At 33.9% G+C, this 15,832-nt stretch overlaps 1 protein-coding gene across 4 annotated transcripts in view; it reads right to left on the bottom strand.

The window, feature by feature from the left end:
* LOC121371656 (hypoxia-inducible factor 1-alpha-like) overlaps positions 1 to 15,832 on the bottom strand; it is a 188,245-nt gene that overhangs the window by 52,776 nt on the left and 119,637 nt on the right. For all 4 annotated transcript variants that reach the window (XM_041497704.1, XM_041497706.1, XM_041497705.1 and 1 more), the window contains one exon: positions 7,604 to 7,765. In XM_041497704.1, coding sequence (XP_041353638.1) covers positions 7,604 to 7,765 — 162 coding nt within the window. The remainder of the gene's footprint in view (positions 1 to 7,603; positions 7,766 to 15,832) is intronic.

The following is a 15,832-nucleotide window of genomic DNA, read 5'->3' as shown; positions in this document are numbered from 1 at the left end:
AAGGAGATGGGGGTTATTGTCAAGGTATGTTTTAAAAAGAGGTCTTTGTGTGTATGTGTGTATGTGTGTAAAAATAAGCCTTGTAAAATCAACATTTATTAATGAACTGAAATAAATAAACCAACCAACCAACCAAACAAGCAAGCATTCTGAGAGTACTGCTAAAGCAATACATGTCCTCTACCGGGCCCAACAAATTTTCTTATCTCCTAAATTCATAGGCCATAACTTGTGAAAAATGGATAAAATGCCATGAAAAAAAAACTTGATCTGTAACAGAACACAATAAAGCTATACACAAAATTTCAACTCAATATTTTGAGGCACTGCAAAAAAAAAAACATCTGGAAAACTATATGTGCCACAGACAGATGGACAGAAGCAGACAGACAGACTGACAGACAGGATGGAGATAATAGCTATAGTTCCCTCTGGTTGGACAGGTAGGGACTAATAAAAAAAGCCTGAAAAAACAATAATAATAAATAAATTTAAAAAAAAAAAAAAAAAAAAAAAAAAAAAAATAAGAAGAAAAACACTTTACTCGGACCCACCTATTCATATGTTACAAATCTTAAAAGCATTACTCAAAACAATGAAGATTAAAAACTAACTCCTTCTCTGCTGCACAATAACATTGTGATGTGACCTAAAAGCTTTAACCTAGATTGCCCTGTAATTCAACGTGTGTGCCAACTAGTACATGGTATGTCCATGTAGAAGAAACCCAAGGTGCATGTATGTTAATTGATACAAGAATTGCTGCTCAGGGGATAAAATATGAATTATTTATAGCAGCAATAACTAACGAGCTTATATATTCTGTTTTTTGGTGTGTTTTTTTTTTTTAAAAGAAGAGAGAAATGTATGTAAATTATCTGATACATGTATATTGAAATGAATGAAAGGATGTTTAACGATACCCCAGGCCAAAGTTGGTATCAGGTATTGTGTGTCAAACAAACGAATGAACATGAAAAAAATAATGATCAAATCTATACACAAGCATAAAATTTGAAAGTTAAATTAAAACAGTGTAAAGAGCTAAAGGTTGGCAGAGGTAGGCAATTTAAAATGTTTTGAGGGGTTACTTTATGTATTGATATTTTAAAGGGGCCATAAAAAAAATCCTGCTTTGAGAGATTTCTGGTTTATACCGTGTGTGTGCATGTGTGTGTGTGTGTGTATGTGTATGTGTGTGTGTGTGTGTTGTGTTGTGTGTGTTGTGTTGTGTGTATGTGTTGGTGTGTGTGTTGGTGTGTGTGTGTGTGTGCGTGCATGTGTTGTGTGTTGTGTGTGTGTGTGTGTGTGTGTGTGTGTGTGTGTGTGTGTGTGTGTGTGTGTGTGTGTGTGTGTGTGTGTGTGTAATAAGAGGTAAATTCCAGTGAGAATTACATGTAAACATATTATAATCATTGAAAGTGAAACATGTTCCTTTAAATTACAAATGACCAATAAAGTAGTTTAATATTTGCTCGTGATTCTTGTGATTACATTACGGGTAAAATGGTAAAATATTATAACTCTCCTTAGATGTACTTTAATGCAGCTAAGCTAAAAAAACACTTATATGTAGGTTTATCAAACTGACATAAAAGCCCCATGCTAGACTGCCAGTCCATGCAAACTCGTACATAAAACATTCAATTGTGGAAAATATTAATCATGTATCTCATGTAAACCTAGAATTAGCCTACCCAAGAAAAAAAGTATTACTTCTTCTATTAAATATTCCAAAGATTACTGGTTACCTTTTTGTATTTGTCAAGTCACTGCATTGATTAATGATTTATTTAACAGTCACGGCACAAACAGAACGACTCTACCATTTACTGGCCAACACATAAAACTCAACCAGCCATGAAAACATATCTGTCTATGCATAAGAAGTCTGATAAAAAATGTTATATATAACTACATAGATGAACATCTCAAATTTAACGTCTCGGTGGCCTGGTATAATCCTAAGTCATTGCACTCAATTCTCTCTCATTAATCATAATTATAATTCCAGTCCTAGACAGAAGACCCAGATAGTAAAGTCCAGAGTGTGTCCATCACAATGTACTTGAAAATTATGTGGTATAAACCAGAAAAATATATTAAAAATAAAAAGGAAATTCACTACCACTATATTAAATAGTGAATTTGATGCTGGTTTAATTTTTTTGCTGAATAATGGTTATATCAAGAGTGATGGAGTTCAGAAAATTTGGAAATTTGAAAACTTGAGCAAAATCAGAAAAGAAGGCATTTTTTCTTTTCTGTCTGTTTTTTTCATTATATATATATATATATATATATATATATATATATATATATATAGCATTACATTCATTCTTCACATTCTTAAAAGGGTGGAAGGGGTTAACAGTGGAATTATGTGGACATAACACATATATATACTCTAAATGAAGCCAACTAGAGTAGTTTTGGGGCAGAAATGTACACTATTTATAGGAACCTGTTATGAGGTTTATATGCTCTACATTTATACTCTGTTAGGAATCTGTCAAAACCAGCTGTGGCCAATTTTAATGGACATCCGGTCATCTGCAATGACCTCAAATTAGGCCAGGCAACCAGATTTTATTCCTGAGTTGCCCATTGGACAGCTGATAAATCACATTCTTGTGCAATTAATGCCACACAGATTTCTTTGTATTTGAAAGTAAACTCTTGTCATGTTCAGATGTCATACATTCAGTTTAGTGGAATTCATAGGTGGAATTCATATGCTTATTTGTAACGTGAAATATGGAATTTCCAGATGTGGTTTAGTTAAATAGTTGGCTGTCACCAGGAATGGTGATTTTGAGAAATATATCATTATCTTTGTCATGCTCAGAGACAATAATTAATATATAATCAATGAATTGATTTAAACATTAAAACAGGATAATAGCAGTCTACACAATTATTAAGCTAAATTACTGTAAATTATTCATCCAAACAAATAAGAAGTATTAAGTAGTTATCAATTATCAACATGGATACAAATGGACCTTGGATTGACAATAAAAAGAACGTTAAGTGATACGATTCGATGAAAATTAACAACAAAATGTAACTGTTAACCGATTACACATATGACTTGAATGTATTGTACTATATTACTGAGTACTGTGAATCAAGTCAAAACTGTCATTTCTAAGTGAACCAACCAGTGATCAGCCAATGATTAAACATGCTTTTCTTGGTAAATCAGGGGTGGGAATTGGTGAACTGTAAAAAAAGAGGAAATCTAGAGGAGTCCTGGAAATTCTTGAAATCCTAGGTTAAAATCTATGCCATCTGACACATTTTGGAGGAAAGGACGATTAAAATGCGAGGAAACGCAATGTTCCATGAGATGAAAACAGCTGATCCGAGGAGAATTCCCACCCCTGGTAAATGAATCATGCAATGGTTTGGCTGAATAAAAAATATATAGCTGCAATAACTAATTTAAAATAATTATTTAAAACAACATAACAAAGCTTGGTTTAAAATCCACTAAGACATTTTAACATTTTATTTTTGAGTTTTTAAAGAAAGAAATATTAATTTTGTTTAATGTTAACATCTCAGCACATTTTAAGCAACAGCTGTTTAGTGTCTAACATATTGTGACACTTGATAGAAAGAGAAAGAAAATCCACTGTGGGTCACCACAGAGTCGAACTAATTGAAAAAGAAACAAGGGATCTATTATTGTGTACACTTTTCCCATAGGATGGTACATACAATGGCATCAAGGATGATCCTACACAACCCACTGCACCTTTGGAGGAGGTTAATAAATATTTATGTATTTTCGTACTAAATAGCTGTCTAAAAATCCATACTACCATCATATTAAAGTCACTAGCACCAATTCTCTAGGTGTTTTTTCGTTTCATATAAATTCCAACTGGAGCTACTATATATACCAGGGTAATTTGAAACAATGGATTTGACCAAATTTATAACTGAAGTAAGAAGTTGTAAATAATGTGTAAAATTAGAGGATAACCCTACTGGGTTTTTTCTACTTTGCAAGGATATGTTGGTGGTTTTACTGTTGCAAGTTTAGTTTTATTGTCGACCAGCAGCAACTATATATGCAGGTCTGTTATAAATGGAATTTTTTGTATTCATTTGTAAAAATGTCGGGAGAACTCCTCACATAAGTCATGGCTGTTGAAATGAGTTTGTTACAATACAATATGGTTAAGTCATGGTTCTCTGACGTCTGGCACTTTGTTGTTAAACAATTGTAGACATATGAATGCAAAACATCCTTTTCAAGAGATCACTGTAAAATATTCCTGACTAGTATAGCCGTGGACATATTTCAACGTCAGAATCTGCCATCGATAGATTTCAGCTGATATCCAATCAGATTCATTCTTACAATTGCAATGAATTGGAATAATGGTTAAAAATACTGTAAAAGATGAAACTATTACCAGTCTCGGTGGTGTCGTGGTTACGCAGCCTGACATAGTACTGGGTTCCCAAACTGGTACCGGCTCCCATCTAGACCGAGTTTTAATGACTCAATGGGAAGGTACAAGAACAGTACACCCTCTTTCCTCTTACTAACCACTAACAACTAATCTACTGCCCTGGCCACACAGCTCAGATAGCTGAGGTGGCTGGCCAGGACAGCATGTGTGCACCTTAATTGGATATAAGCATGGAAATAAGTTGAAATGAATGAATAATAATATTTCACACTGCCTAATAACTCGGTTCAATGACCATAACAAACCCATACAAGCTCTTTCCTTGAAAACCAAGAACACAATAAAACAATTCATAATACATACGTTATGTGTTTATCAACAACAAAAAACAGGAAATGCAGGTGTTTCTAGAGTTTTCCTAACAACATGTGTTTTATAAACTTTCCTAAAGACTTTGTGTTCATACCAGATGTAATGCCATAATAAACACATTTATGACACCATCAACATTAAATCAATGAGCCATTTTTAAACTTTGTTGTTGTTTTTGTTTAAATTAGGGAGGCATGGTTACAGCAGAACTAATTATTAAAAGTTTATACTATAAATGCACAACAAGTTAACAAATTGCCATCAGGTGTTTTACGTAACATGAGTGAAAAACTGAATGTGAACAGTAAGTGGCAACACATGCATACTGATATTAACGCAGCGCAGCTGGCAATCATGCAATATTCTTATTAGCCTTTTTTACAAAACAAGACTCTCAGAAAAATTTCTAAGATACAGTATAAGCCGTTGGCTACATCACTGAGCATAATGGTGCCATGTTTATCCCGGGATCCAAATTGAGTAACGCTGCCACACTTCGAAATGATCAATAAGTCTATATCCTAACTGCTCCGAGGTGACGGCATCACGATTTGACAGTCTACAGCATGGTGGCTGAAGATTAGAAATCTTAAAACGGAAATCAATGTTGGGTATACAGGAATCTTAGGCTTAATTAAATCACTTCTTTGGTGGCCTGAAGACTGCCATTTTACACTGATGGAGCATGTGATTAGTCCAATTAAGCAAAATGGACACTTCAGAGATTTCAACACTAGACAAACAAATCTGAAGCAAAGCAGCCTTTGTGGTGGTTTCCTGCTGTACATTGTAGATGGGTATTTGGAGGAGTCGATGGATTAAAAATGTATTCAGCAGTTTTTTAAAGTTGTGACTGAAAAAAAAAATCTTTTTACAGAAATATAGTTTAAATCAACGTGTGATAATTTTATGTTTATTTGTAAATAGATATTGCTGTTTAAAGGGAGCTGTCATTCTCACTCCCCATTATTCCTCTAAAACTAGTTCACAGAGAGTCAGTTTTAGCTCCCCTTAAAGGGACATACCCTAGTTTTTTAACACTAAGGCATATTTTTTACCTAAACCCTAATTTCAACCCGTAAAAATGGACACTAAGTTTGATTAATTTACAAACCTGTAACAAATTTGGATACAACAGAGTGAAACAAGAGGCTGTGACGTTGAAATACCATTATAAAAAAGACTGAAATGTGACTCCATAATCATTATTTCTCAGACGCATGTGCGTTTTTAAAAATATGAAAAATGCATTTTCTTATATTAGAAACACAAGGATGATCAGAAACACTTCAGTTGTACAGAAATGGATAATCTAAACAATAAAATATAAGTAATGTTTGATTTCAGTGATCATAAATGGCTCTAATAGTGAGAAATATGCTTAGTGTTTAAAAACTAGGGTCTGTCCCTTTAACTTATACAGTATTACACAAGGTAGTATCTTAAAAAATTAAAGTTAGTTTTAACACCACCACTAGAGAACATTGATTTATTAATCAAATGAGAATGAACACATCACAGCTATTTCAGTAGCAGCAATATGTAGACAGTGCTGGAGCTGAAGCAATTACTGTCCATGCAACACATTAAACACATCACCTCAGCATCATGGCAACCAAAAACCAGTTGGGAATTTTTGTTGATGGGATTTTTTTGTTGAGATCTATTTTGACCTGTGGGAATACTTGACAGAGGACAACAGCAATTATTTTAACTATACTGGTGCAATCTAATGCGACATTATGCTGCAACAGTCATCATATGGACCAGCTGTTTCATTTAACATTATCTGCTAAATACCGAATCAATTGTGAATGTATTAAGATGGATAAATAATTAACCGCAACCCAGGATCACGCAGGCAATAGGCCACAACTGACAATAATAGAACAGTTAACAGACATCAATTAATAAGTCAGAACTGCAAATGAGTTCTACAATAAAAACTGGGTGGGTTTTCTTATGACTAAAACCAAGGATGGTTGAAGAATGACTGAACCCAGTGTATTCTAACTCTTATCTTGGAGGTGGAACATAGCCCTGCTGTAAATTGCTTGTCTCAAATTGCCATTGATCTAGGACTGATTCCCCTTGGTAGGCCCATTGGGCTATTTCTTGCTCCAACCAGTGTTCCACAACTCGTTTAACATATGCTGTGGTTTGTACTATCCTGTCTGTGACATGGTGCATATATATATATATAACTAAAATCCATTGTTGCTAATCGAAAAGAGTAGCCCATGGTGTGGTGGAAGTAGACGTCTTCTCTTATTATCTGTGTGCTCCTTAGCCATATGTCTAATGCCATATAGATAAATAAATAAAAAAGTATTCAGAGGGTCTTTAAATAAAACAGTTCTTCCTTCCATTTCGCTCCATCTTGGATACTTTTTTTCCAGGCCCTGGGATTATAAAAACGTTAAATCTAAACTAAAAGGCTTTAAATAAAATCTGGAGACTGACGTCATGGCAAAGCTATACAAATTACATGTAGCAGACCAGATTTTATGAAAGCAGACACATAAAGAGTTTTCTAATCAAAAGCCCAGGAACTCCAGATGTGTAAAACAAAAAACATGCCTGAACCATGAGAGGATATAAAGCAGGGAATCAAATGTTCAAACAAGGTCAAGATAATTTTATTTACATGTCTCTAGCCACACATTTATCCTATGTGCAGTCTTTGAAAAGGCCAGTGGCTGAGCATGGGACCATGGGACAGAGGGTTAATTAATTTTAGGGCCAATTTTGAATTAGTTTATGATGGGAGGTGGGGGTTCTACTGAATGACTAGTACTTACTGTTTCCACAGCCAATGAGGGCCTTGCTGTGTGTGCCAGACTTCATCAGTTGATCCACCTCCATGTCCTGTTTCCTGCATAACCTCTTGTCCCGTCTGCTGTCCCGTCTCATATCTATACCCTCGCCCATCTCGATGGCGTTCTGGTTATGATATTCAATATCTGAAACATTTTAATATACTGATGCCAATATTGTAATAAAACTTATTATGTAGGTTCATGTACCTGTATAATGTCAAAGCCCTGAAAGGAAATGTGTTCACATTTATTATACTGAAGGCTCATTTCAACAAAATAATCTGAATTGTTGTAATAATTTGTCTGTAGATGGACGTACAATCTATAGTCTGTCCCACATCAAACACCTTTTATCATGCAATTTACTACAAGTTATTTATTTCTGCGTCGAATGATTTGTAAATTGCACATAAAAATAGTATTTTTGTGTTATTTCCAAAACATGTTTCATTTTCTTCTTACATCAAACCAAACTGAAGTTATTTACAAAAAACATTTTTATAGAATGATGGGGCGGACTATATATATATATATATATAATATATATAATATATATATATATTTATTTTTTTTTTTTTTTTTTTGTTGTTGTTGAAATGATACACTTGTTTTAACATGTCATCATTAAGATTTTTTGGACTCTGTCATGTGCAGGAACACAAATTTGAGAATCATGTTGTTATTTATATAAAACTGATTTTTTAACATAGGTTACACTAATTATTAAATGATCAGAGATCAATTTATTTTAAAGTTGCCTCTGTAAACAAATTGCAGTTTTAGTAAAGGTTACAACAGCTCAATTTGCAAGGAAAAGTTCATATTTAATTGTATTCACAATACTTTTATTTTTATTGATGTATAAAGTAATAAACACAAGTAATAAACTATTCATTAATAGAAAAATGCAGAGTGTTTTTCTTTGACTGGTGTAGACATGTAATAGAGTCAATCCAATTCCATGTCAAAAATCCAGAAATGAGTTTCTTTAATACCAGCTTCTCTTTTCCTCATCAACAATTACCTCTCCAAAACATTTGTATACCCCCCCCCCCCCCCCCCCCCCCCCCACACACACACAAACATGGTACAATGTATATCTATTTATGTATGTTAAACAGCATAGGAGAATATTGTAAATATAAAGAGGAGTTATTATCTCATCACTTTGAATATGCAAACTAAACATGTCAAAGTAACATGTTGTTATTACTGGTATTTGTTGAGTTTCTTTTTGTGCGAGTATACATGTAACTGAATTACAACATGCATCATATTAAGTGCCGGGAGTGCGTGGACCACCTCTGGCTAACCTAATTTAATTGAGATTGTTATAATCTGGATTCTTTTTATGAGATTCTGTAATTACTCCAACACATCTGTGCCTGTTCAAGATACCTTGTAAAAGCACGGCTGCATGCATGCAAGTCATGTCATATAAACCTAAGGACTCATCATCTTTTTTGTTGGTTTATGAGATAATGATTTTCCATAAAACAAAAAAATGGAGGATGGGGAAGAAAGCACAACCTTTTTATGCAGTGCTATATGGAACTAGCTAATGAATACTCAAGAAATTTAATTATTCCATCACAAGTCAAAACTTCCTAACAGAACACTAGTAAAAACTGACACACAAAAACACACCATGTCTTGTGGCTCTTAATTAAATTTGTTAAGTATACTATTTACTTGTTTAATTACATTATGTAAAATACATATATCCCTAAATGGGGAACAGAGGAATAAATGACGTAACTACATAAAATAGATCAGCTGAAGATAAATATATAATTTGGTTTGAAAGGAAAGAAATATTGTTTTACAACACCCCAGCAGTTTAATCTATGGTTATTGGGTGTTGAACAAGGTTATTTCAACATAGGCTACTCCTAACAATAAAGCAGCAAGGTATTTTTTATGGGCAGGACAGTACATACCATGGATTTTCAAGTGGGGCACTGATAAGGATTATGTAAAAAGGAGACTTCAGTGAGTCACCTGAGATGAGCACTACCATTTATTATATTTCAACTTATTTTCGTGCTTATATCCAATTAAGGTTCAAGCACGCTGTCCTGGGCACACACCTCAGCTATCTGGGCTGTCTGTCCAGGACAGTAGGTTAATTGTTAGTTGGTTAGTGGCCTTACAACTACCCATTGAGCCCTTAAGAACTCGCTCTGGGTTGGAGCCGGTACCGGGCTGCGAACCTGTACCTACCAGCCTGTAGTCCGATGGCTTAACCACTACGCCACCGAGGCGCACTACCATTAACAGGACTTGAACTTAGAATTTGTCTCCCACAGCAATTTCAAAAATAATTTTAAGCCTGGCTATGGCAATGTTTTTTAAAGTAACATTTTCAGCAAATAAATATGACTAAAAGGTTATTTTGCTGTATGTAAACCTATTTCAAATGTGCAAATGTTAAATACTGGCTGATAATGTACACCAGGTGTATACATTTCGCCATTGTTGAGGAGCTTTACTAATGGCACAAAAGTACCGTTGGTGATGCTCTCTACCTATAGCAATTTATATTTCAACAACGGCAATTGCAGTCAGTGCTGTCATTAAGTTTGAGCCCTGCATTAAGTTGGTTTAGTAAAAACAGATAAATATATATTAAAAAAACGTCTTTTTTTTTAATTGCAAAAATTTAATAAAGTTAGAATGTCTAATAACTGAAGAAAAAAAAAAGTTTTTAAAAGGATCTGTTCAAGTGTGTATTGCTGTGAACTGAATGGAGCATTTTTATAGCACAAATAGACAAGAAATATTTTCTTGCACAAGTGAAATTGATGCCAAGCCTATTATCTTATTTTGTAGCCATGTGTGAACAGCAGAGGCTCATAAATATAAAGACTATGCCATTCCTAGATGATTCCAATTTATACTCACACTAAATAACAAACTGAAGTGTGCATCTAATATAACAGGACATAAAAAACCTGACCAGGACATGTTTTTCTAACTGACAAGGTCTCATTTGTTGCTTAGAAAATTACCATAATGATAATATTAATACATGTATTATGCCTACAGAAATATCACTCCACGAAGAATGGAAACATCAAATCAAGGAGATTGGCATCACAAAATGTCAAGCCATAGGATAAATGTGTCAGCAGTTTTGAAGAAACATTTATGTGCATATTAGCTATATCAAGCGTATGGGTAACAAGGCACGGAGAAGACATGACATGTCAATAACCGGTTATCTACATGTATATCGGTTCATATGTACCTGATCACTTTAGAAGAATTAAAATGCATGCCCCATAATAACCTCAACATGTTATCAAATATATGCTTAGATTTCATTGCACGAGACATACAAGGCTCTGTAGCTCATTTTAGTATTTCTTAAATTTACATGTTTAGTTCATGTTTTCGATCTTGGCTTTCATGCTCAAACCCAGACAACTTTTTATTATAATACAGTGAACAAGCATAAAGTTCCAGTGGTTTGAAAATCTAATAAAGCAGTGATTACAAATACTATTTAACATTCATTTTGTTCTCATTATAAATAAGTTAACAATTGCAACTTTACTGGATTTCAGTTGCTATCTTTTCACTCAATTGGTGCATTTTACATGACACCGATAATGCATTTTTTGTATCATACATCTTTCTTGCTTGTATGTCAGCAATGAGTCCAACTTCAAGCATACCCAATCCTTCTACATCAAACCAATTACTGTTGTCACATGACTTGCACACATGCAAGGCATGACACATTTGCATCATTTTTTCTCTGAATAGCTGATTTATGTCACAGACCTAATTACGATATAGCTGTAACAAAGTATTTATGTGGATAAGCATTTTTCTAAATTGGGCTTTTTGCCCAGCACTGATGCTGTAAACGCTAATCAAGTGAGATAGCTTCCCGTCACAACATGTCGAAATCACAGCTAATTTACAGTATCAATAGAGCAGCTACCTCCCATTAATTCATCAAGTAGACTCACTAGAAATGTTATTCTAGGTTCTGCCAGTTCTTCCCTCATCTTAATTTGTCTGGGGACAACCATCTTGTTTGAACCACAAGATTAAAAACTGGAATTGACTCAAATTCAGCCACTTCAGTTGCACCATATTTTACCACATTTTTTGGTTCCATTGCGCTGACATTGGTCATTATTTTAGAGAAGAAGAGAGGAGAATCACACTGGGAGACCCGTCTGACATCACAGCACATTTCCTGATTAGTTCCATCTGAAAGGTAGATTCCAGCCACAAAATGATGGATTCCTGGCCATGCTGAGACAATTTTCCAGCTGCTGTTAGCGTAATTTTCTACCAGCTCTGAATGCCAATTAGTAAAGACCACTAATCACAGAGACGCCTATTGATATATTAATTTTAAGTCGTTGCTGCCCCAGGCTAGATGAGCCCACAATGAATAAGGCTGAAAACATATCCACAGAACATGCAAAGGAAGTAAAGAGAAATGGGATTCATCGTGTCTATAATAACTGTGATATAACTGGATACGAAAATCATTGAATGATTGAAGAATTGCCAGTGAAAGCCACATTCCTTAAAAATCACATTAACCAACTGAAACTGAATTTAGCAAACACATGTGTCCATCAATTTTTTATGTCATGTCTATGCATGTGTGCGTATGTCATTGTGTGTGTATGTGTGTACATACGAATTTGACAAAAGTTTTTGACAACAGCATGTTTTTGGTTAATTTAGTTTAGCACATTTGGACAATTTGACAATCCATACTTGTCATTATTTACTACTAAAATAAGAGAAAGAAATGTTTATCAACACTAAACACATTGTTTAATCAGTCACTGTTTGGTGCCAGACTTGGGTTTAAAGACTGAGGTGATACCCATTCTACCACTGCAGCTAGCGATTTTATCCACTTTTCCTACAAACATGACATTGTGACTGTGGAATTAAAGGCATATTGTCACAGACCACTGACCTATTACACAGCCTAACAAAGTATTACCTAAAAATATATATATTTGATTTGTCCCTAAATGTACTTTATTGAACCATCTACATAACCACTATACTCCACTTATTAATGATATTTTGTAAAAATAATTGAATTATGGCAATGGTCCATAATTCAAAAACTAACATTGCTGAGAGGGTTGACATGGATTTCACTCCATCATGGTGTAGTTAAAGTGATGCAATAGCTAGGTTTGGTCTGTAAAAATTAATGTAATTTTGATTTATTATTCATTTTTAGAGAAATAAGGTCCTTAAATCTGTGATAGTATGCCTTTAAGACATTACAAACATATGAGTATAAAATATCAGAATCACTTAGGAACAAATAATTTTCCAGTCATATAATTAGTGCAAAATTTTATGTGAAATATACACGTTATATATATGTTTAATGCTCAGGATTTTTCACATCAAAATTACATTTACATCATGAATGTTTTTAATGCTCAGAATCCCGACATTTAACTGTCCTGACTATTTTATAGTCTAATAAAACCATATGACTTGTTCATCAATATATCTTCTAATTACTGCAAATGACACGTTGTAATTGTGGCTGTCAATCTGTCGGTGATTTCCGCACAAAGCAATCAAATAACACAACCACAGCCCGTCTCACCTATATCCGCTTTAGAACCGATCAGCTGTAATCGCATTTTCAAGTCAGGTATTACGATTTCATCAAAACAGCAATTCCAGTTCTGTATGGGTTCCGTGTGAAGGAATAATAAAACTGAAAAAGCCTTTGTCTATAATTAACCACAGAATTCACTGTACATGTTATGGAATTTGTGCAAGTTAAGATTGTTTCCTTAATTGCATACCAGCTATTATACATTACCAACCAAAAAAAGTTACATATTTAAATGAAGCCAAAACGACAATATAAATTTTACATTATTTAAAATTAATTTGTTACCGACATACTAATACAAAGCCAATTCTACATTATAAATTATATGAAATTAATCTGTTAACACCATGTGACCTCTGTACTAATATTACTGTAATAGACTTGGTATATAGTGCTCCTACACTGGCAATAGCTAGTGGGAATTTGGTACAGCTCTGGACCATATTCAATCACACATTCTGTAGTTTTTTTCAACTGCATCCCTAGGACTATGTGCTTGAACCTTTGTGTAGTACAATATCAACAGTGCCCATGGAGTTCTGTCTAAATAGGCTCAATAATCCATGCAGATTGCTTCATTTTATATGGCACCTTTTTCTAGTGTTAGAGATACACTTCAATATTATCATTTTAATTCAGATGTTGTTTACCCAGGCCTGTTAATATGTGAATTGGAAACAAGCTGTGTGTAATGTAATTAATGAGTTTACTATATGTATATTTGCCAAAAATAGTTATCACAGCACTAAACCATCACAGCAGTTACCAGACAGATGTGATTACAACTGCTATAGAGATTGTTAATTATTGGGAAATTTTTTGTCGTTGACAAATATGTAGTAAACTCATTAATTACATTATTAGAAAATTATAAATATTTATAAGAAATATTATGGAATTGTTTTACTTGAATTCATATGTTTAGTCATATACTTGGAAGCTGCTAATAACACTATAAATCGTAACTCATGAGTAAAATCGGAAATCTGGCATTCTGTGTTTACATTTGACACTCAATAGTTCATTCATTCATTCTGCATATATGGCAAAAATTCATGAATGTGACCTGAGGGGGCCAGATTTAGCTCAGTTGGTTGAGTGCTCGCATGAGGTGCAAGCTTCACAGGATGGAACCACTTCAGTAGATCCATTCAGCTGACTGGGTTTCCTGTCTGTGGGAAAGTACATATAAAAGATCCCTTTCTGCATTAAAACAAATGTAGTGGGTTTCCACCGATGACTACCAGTCAGAATTACCAAATGTTTGACATCCAATAGCCGATGATTACTTAATGATTGCTCTAGTGGTGTTGTTAAACAAAACAAAGTTGAACTCTTTTTTTTGTGACCTGAGTGTTTGACGGAATCCTCAATAAACTGGCAGATGTGTCAAGACAAAATGTGAGAAATAATCAATGATAGACTGAGGTGCCAACTCATCAACAGAAGTACAGACAGTTTATATATACATAGTGAAGTGCATGCACATTTCAGAAAGGTATATTTGATTTTTTAAATTTACAAAAACCCTTTGAAGCATTTTATGTGAATCTTTAATGTATCAATATATAATATTATTGAAAAAAAAACATTTAAAAAAAAATCTTCTCTTATTTGATGAAATATCCAATGTATTTTTCGTGCTGGGGTGTCGTTAAACCATCATTCATTCTTATTTAGGAAGGGGGCAATCTTGCCATTTCAATTAGGAATATGGATGTCCAATGTCTCTGTATGTCACTACTGGCGCCATTTTATTTGATTAAAGTTCACTTTAGAGGTTTTATGGAGATTTGCAACAACTTCACAAACATTATTTGTGATTTAAGTGTCCTACCAGACAAAATTGCAATGTTCATTAAGCTTTTTAAAGAAAGAAAAAAAAGAAGAAAAAACACCATAAAAAGAATTCTCACTGTAATAAGTATCTGTAAAAAATGCTAGCAGAGAAAAAGGATTGCACATACAGCCAGGATTTTGCATAAAGCACTAAAACCAATAAACCCCAAAACTGTAACAACTTTAATTAAACACTGTTTGCCCACTATGTAAAAATATCCAACACATATGATCAGATCCAAACATACAGGGAAAGTATTTGCCAATTCCCCAGCCAACTGGAGAACAGTGGACTGAACCACTTTATAATGTGTGTCAGAATTATTCATCAGGTTAGTAGATAAATACATTAATCACCGATCAATACAAATTTGCTGAGTTGACTTCAGTGATCAATTTAATACTAGCGTCATTGTCAGATATTGATGGTGGTATATATGTGACCGTAAGGCCAACACTAATGAGAAAACATGTCCCAGCATAGAATGAAGTCATTGTTCTACTACTCGAGACAGCTCTTCAGTCTATAGTCAATGAGTTATTAAAAGATACTTTTTTCAATAACTAGTAAAACATCCTTTGTTAACCGAGAGTTATGTTATAATCAGTTTTTGTTTCTTTAAAGATTTCCAATAAATATGACGGAGAATTTTTTTAAAGATATACCATATTCTGCAAATAGTATTGACCCATGTTTGTTAGATAGGATTCTTGAAAAGTGCACGTTTGGCTGGAGGTTGAGC

Source organism: Gigantopelta aegis, chromosome 4, assembly GCF_016097555.1.
Source record: "Gigantopelta aegis isolate Gae_Host chromosome 4, Gae_host_genome, whole genome shotgun sequence".
Classification (NCBI taxonomy): domain Eukaryota; kingdom Metazoa; phylum Mollusca; class Gastropoda; order Neomphalida; family Peltospiridae; genus Gigantopelta; species Gigantopelta aegis.
This window is presented reverse-complemented; position numbering and strand designations above follow the sequence as displayed.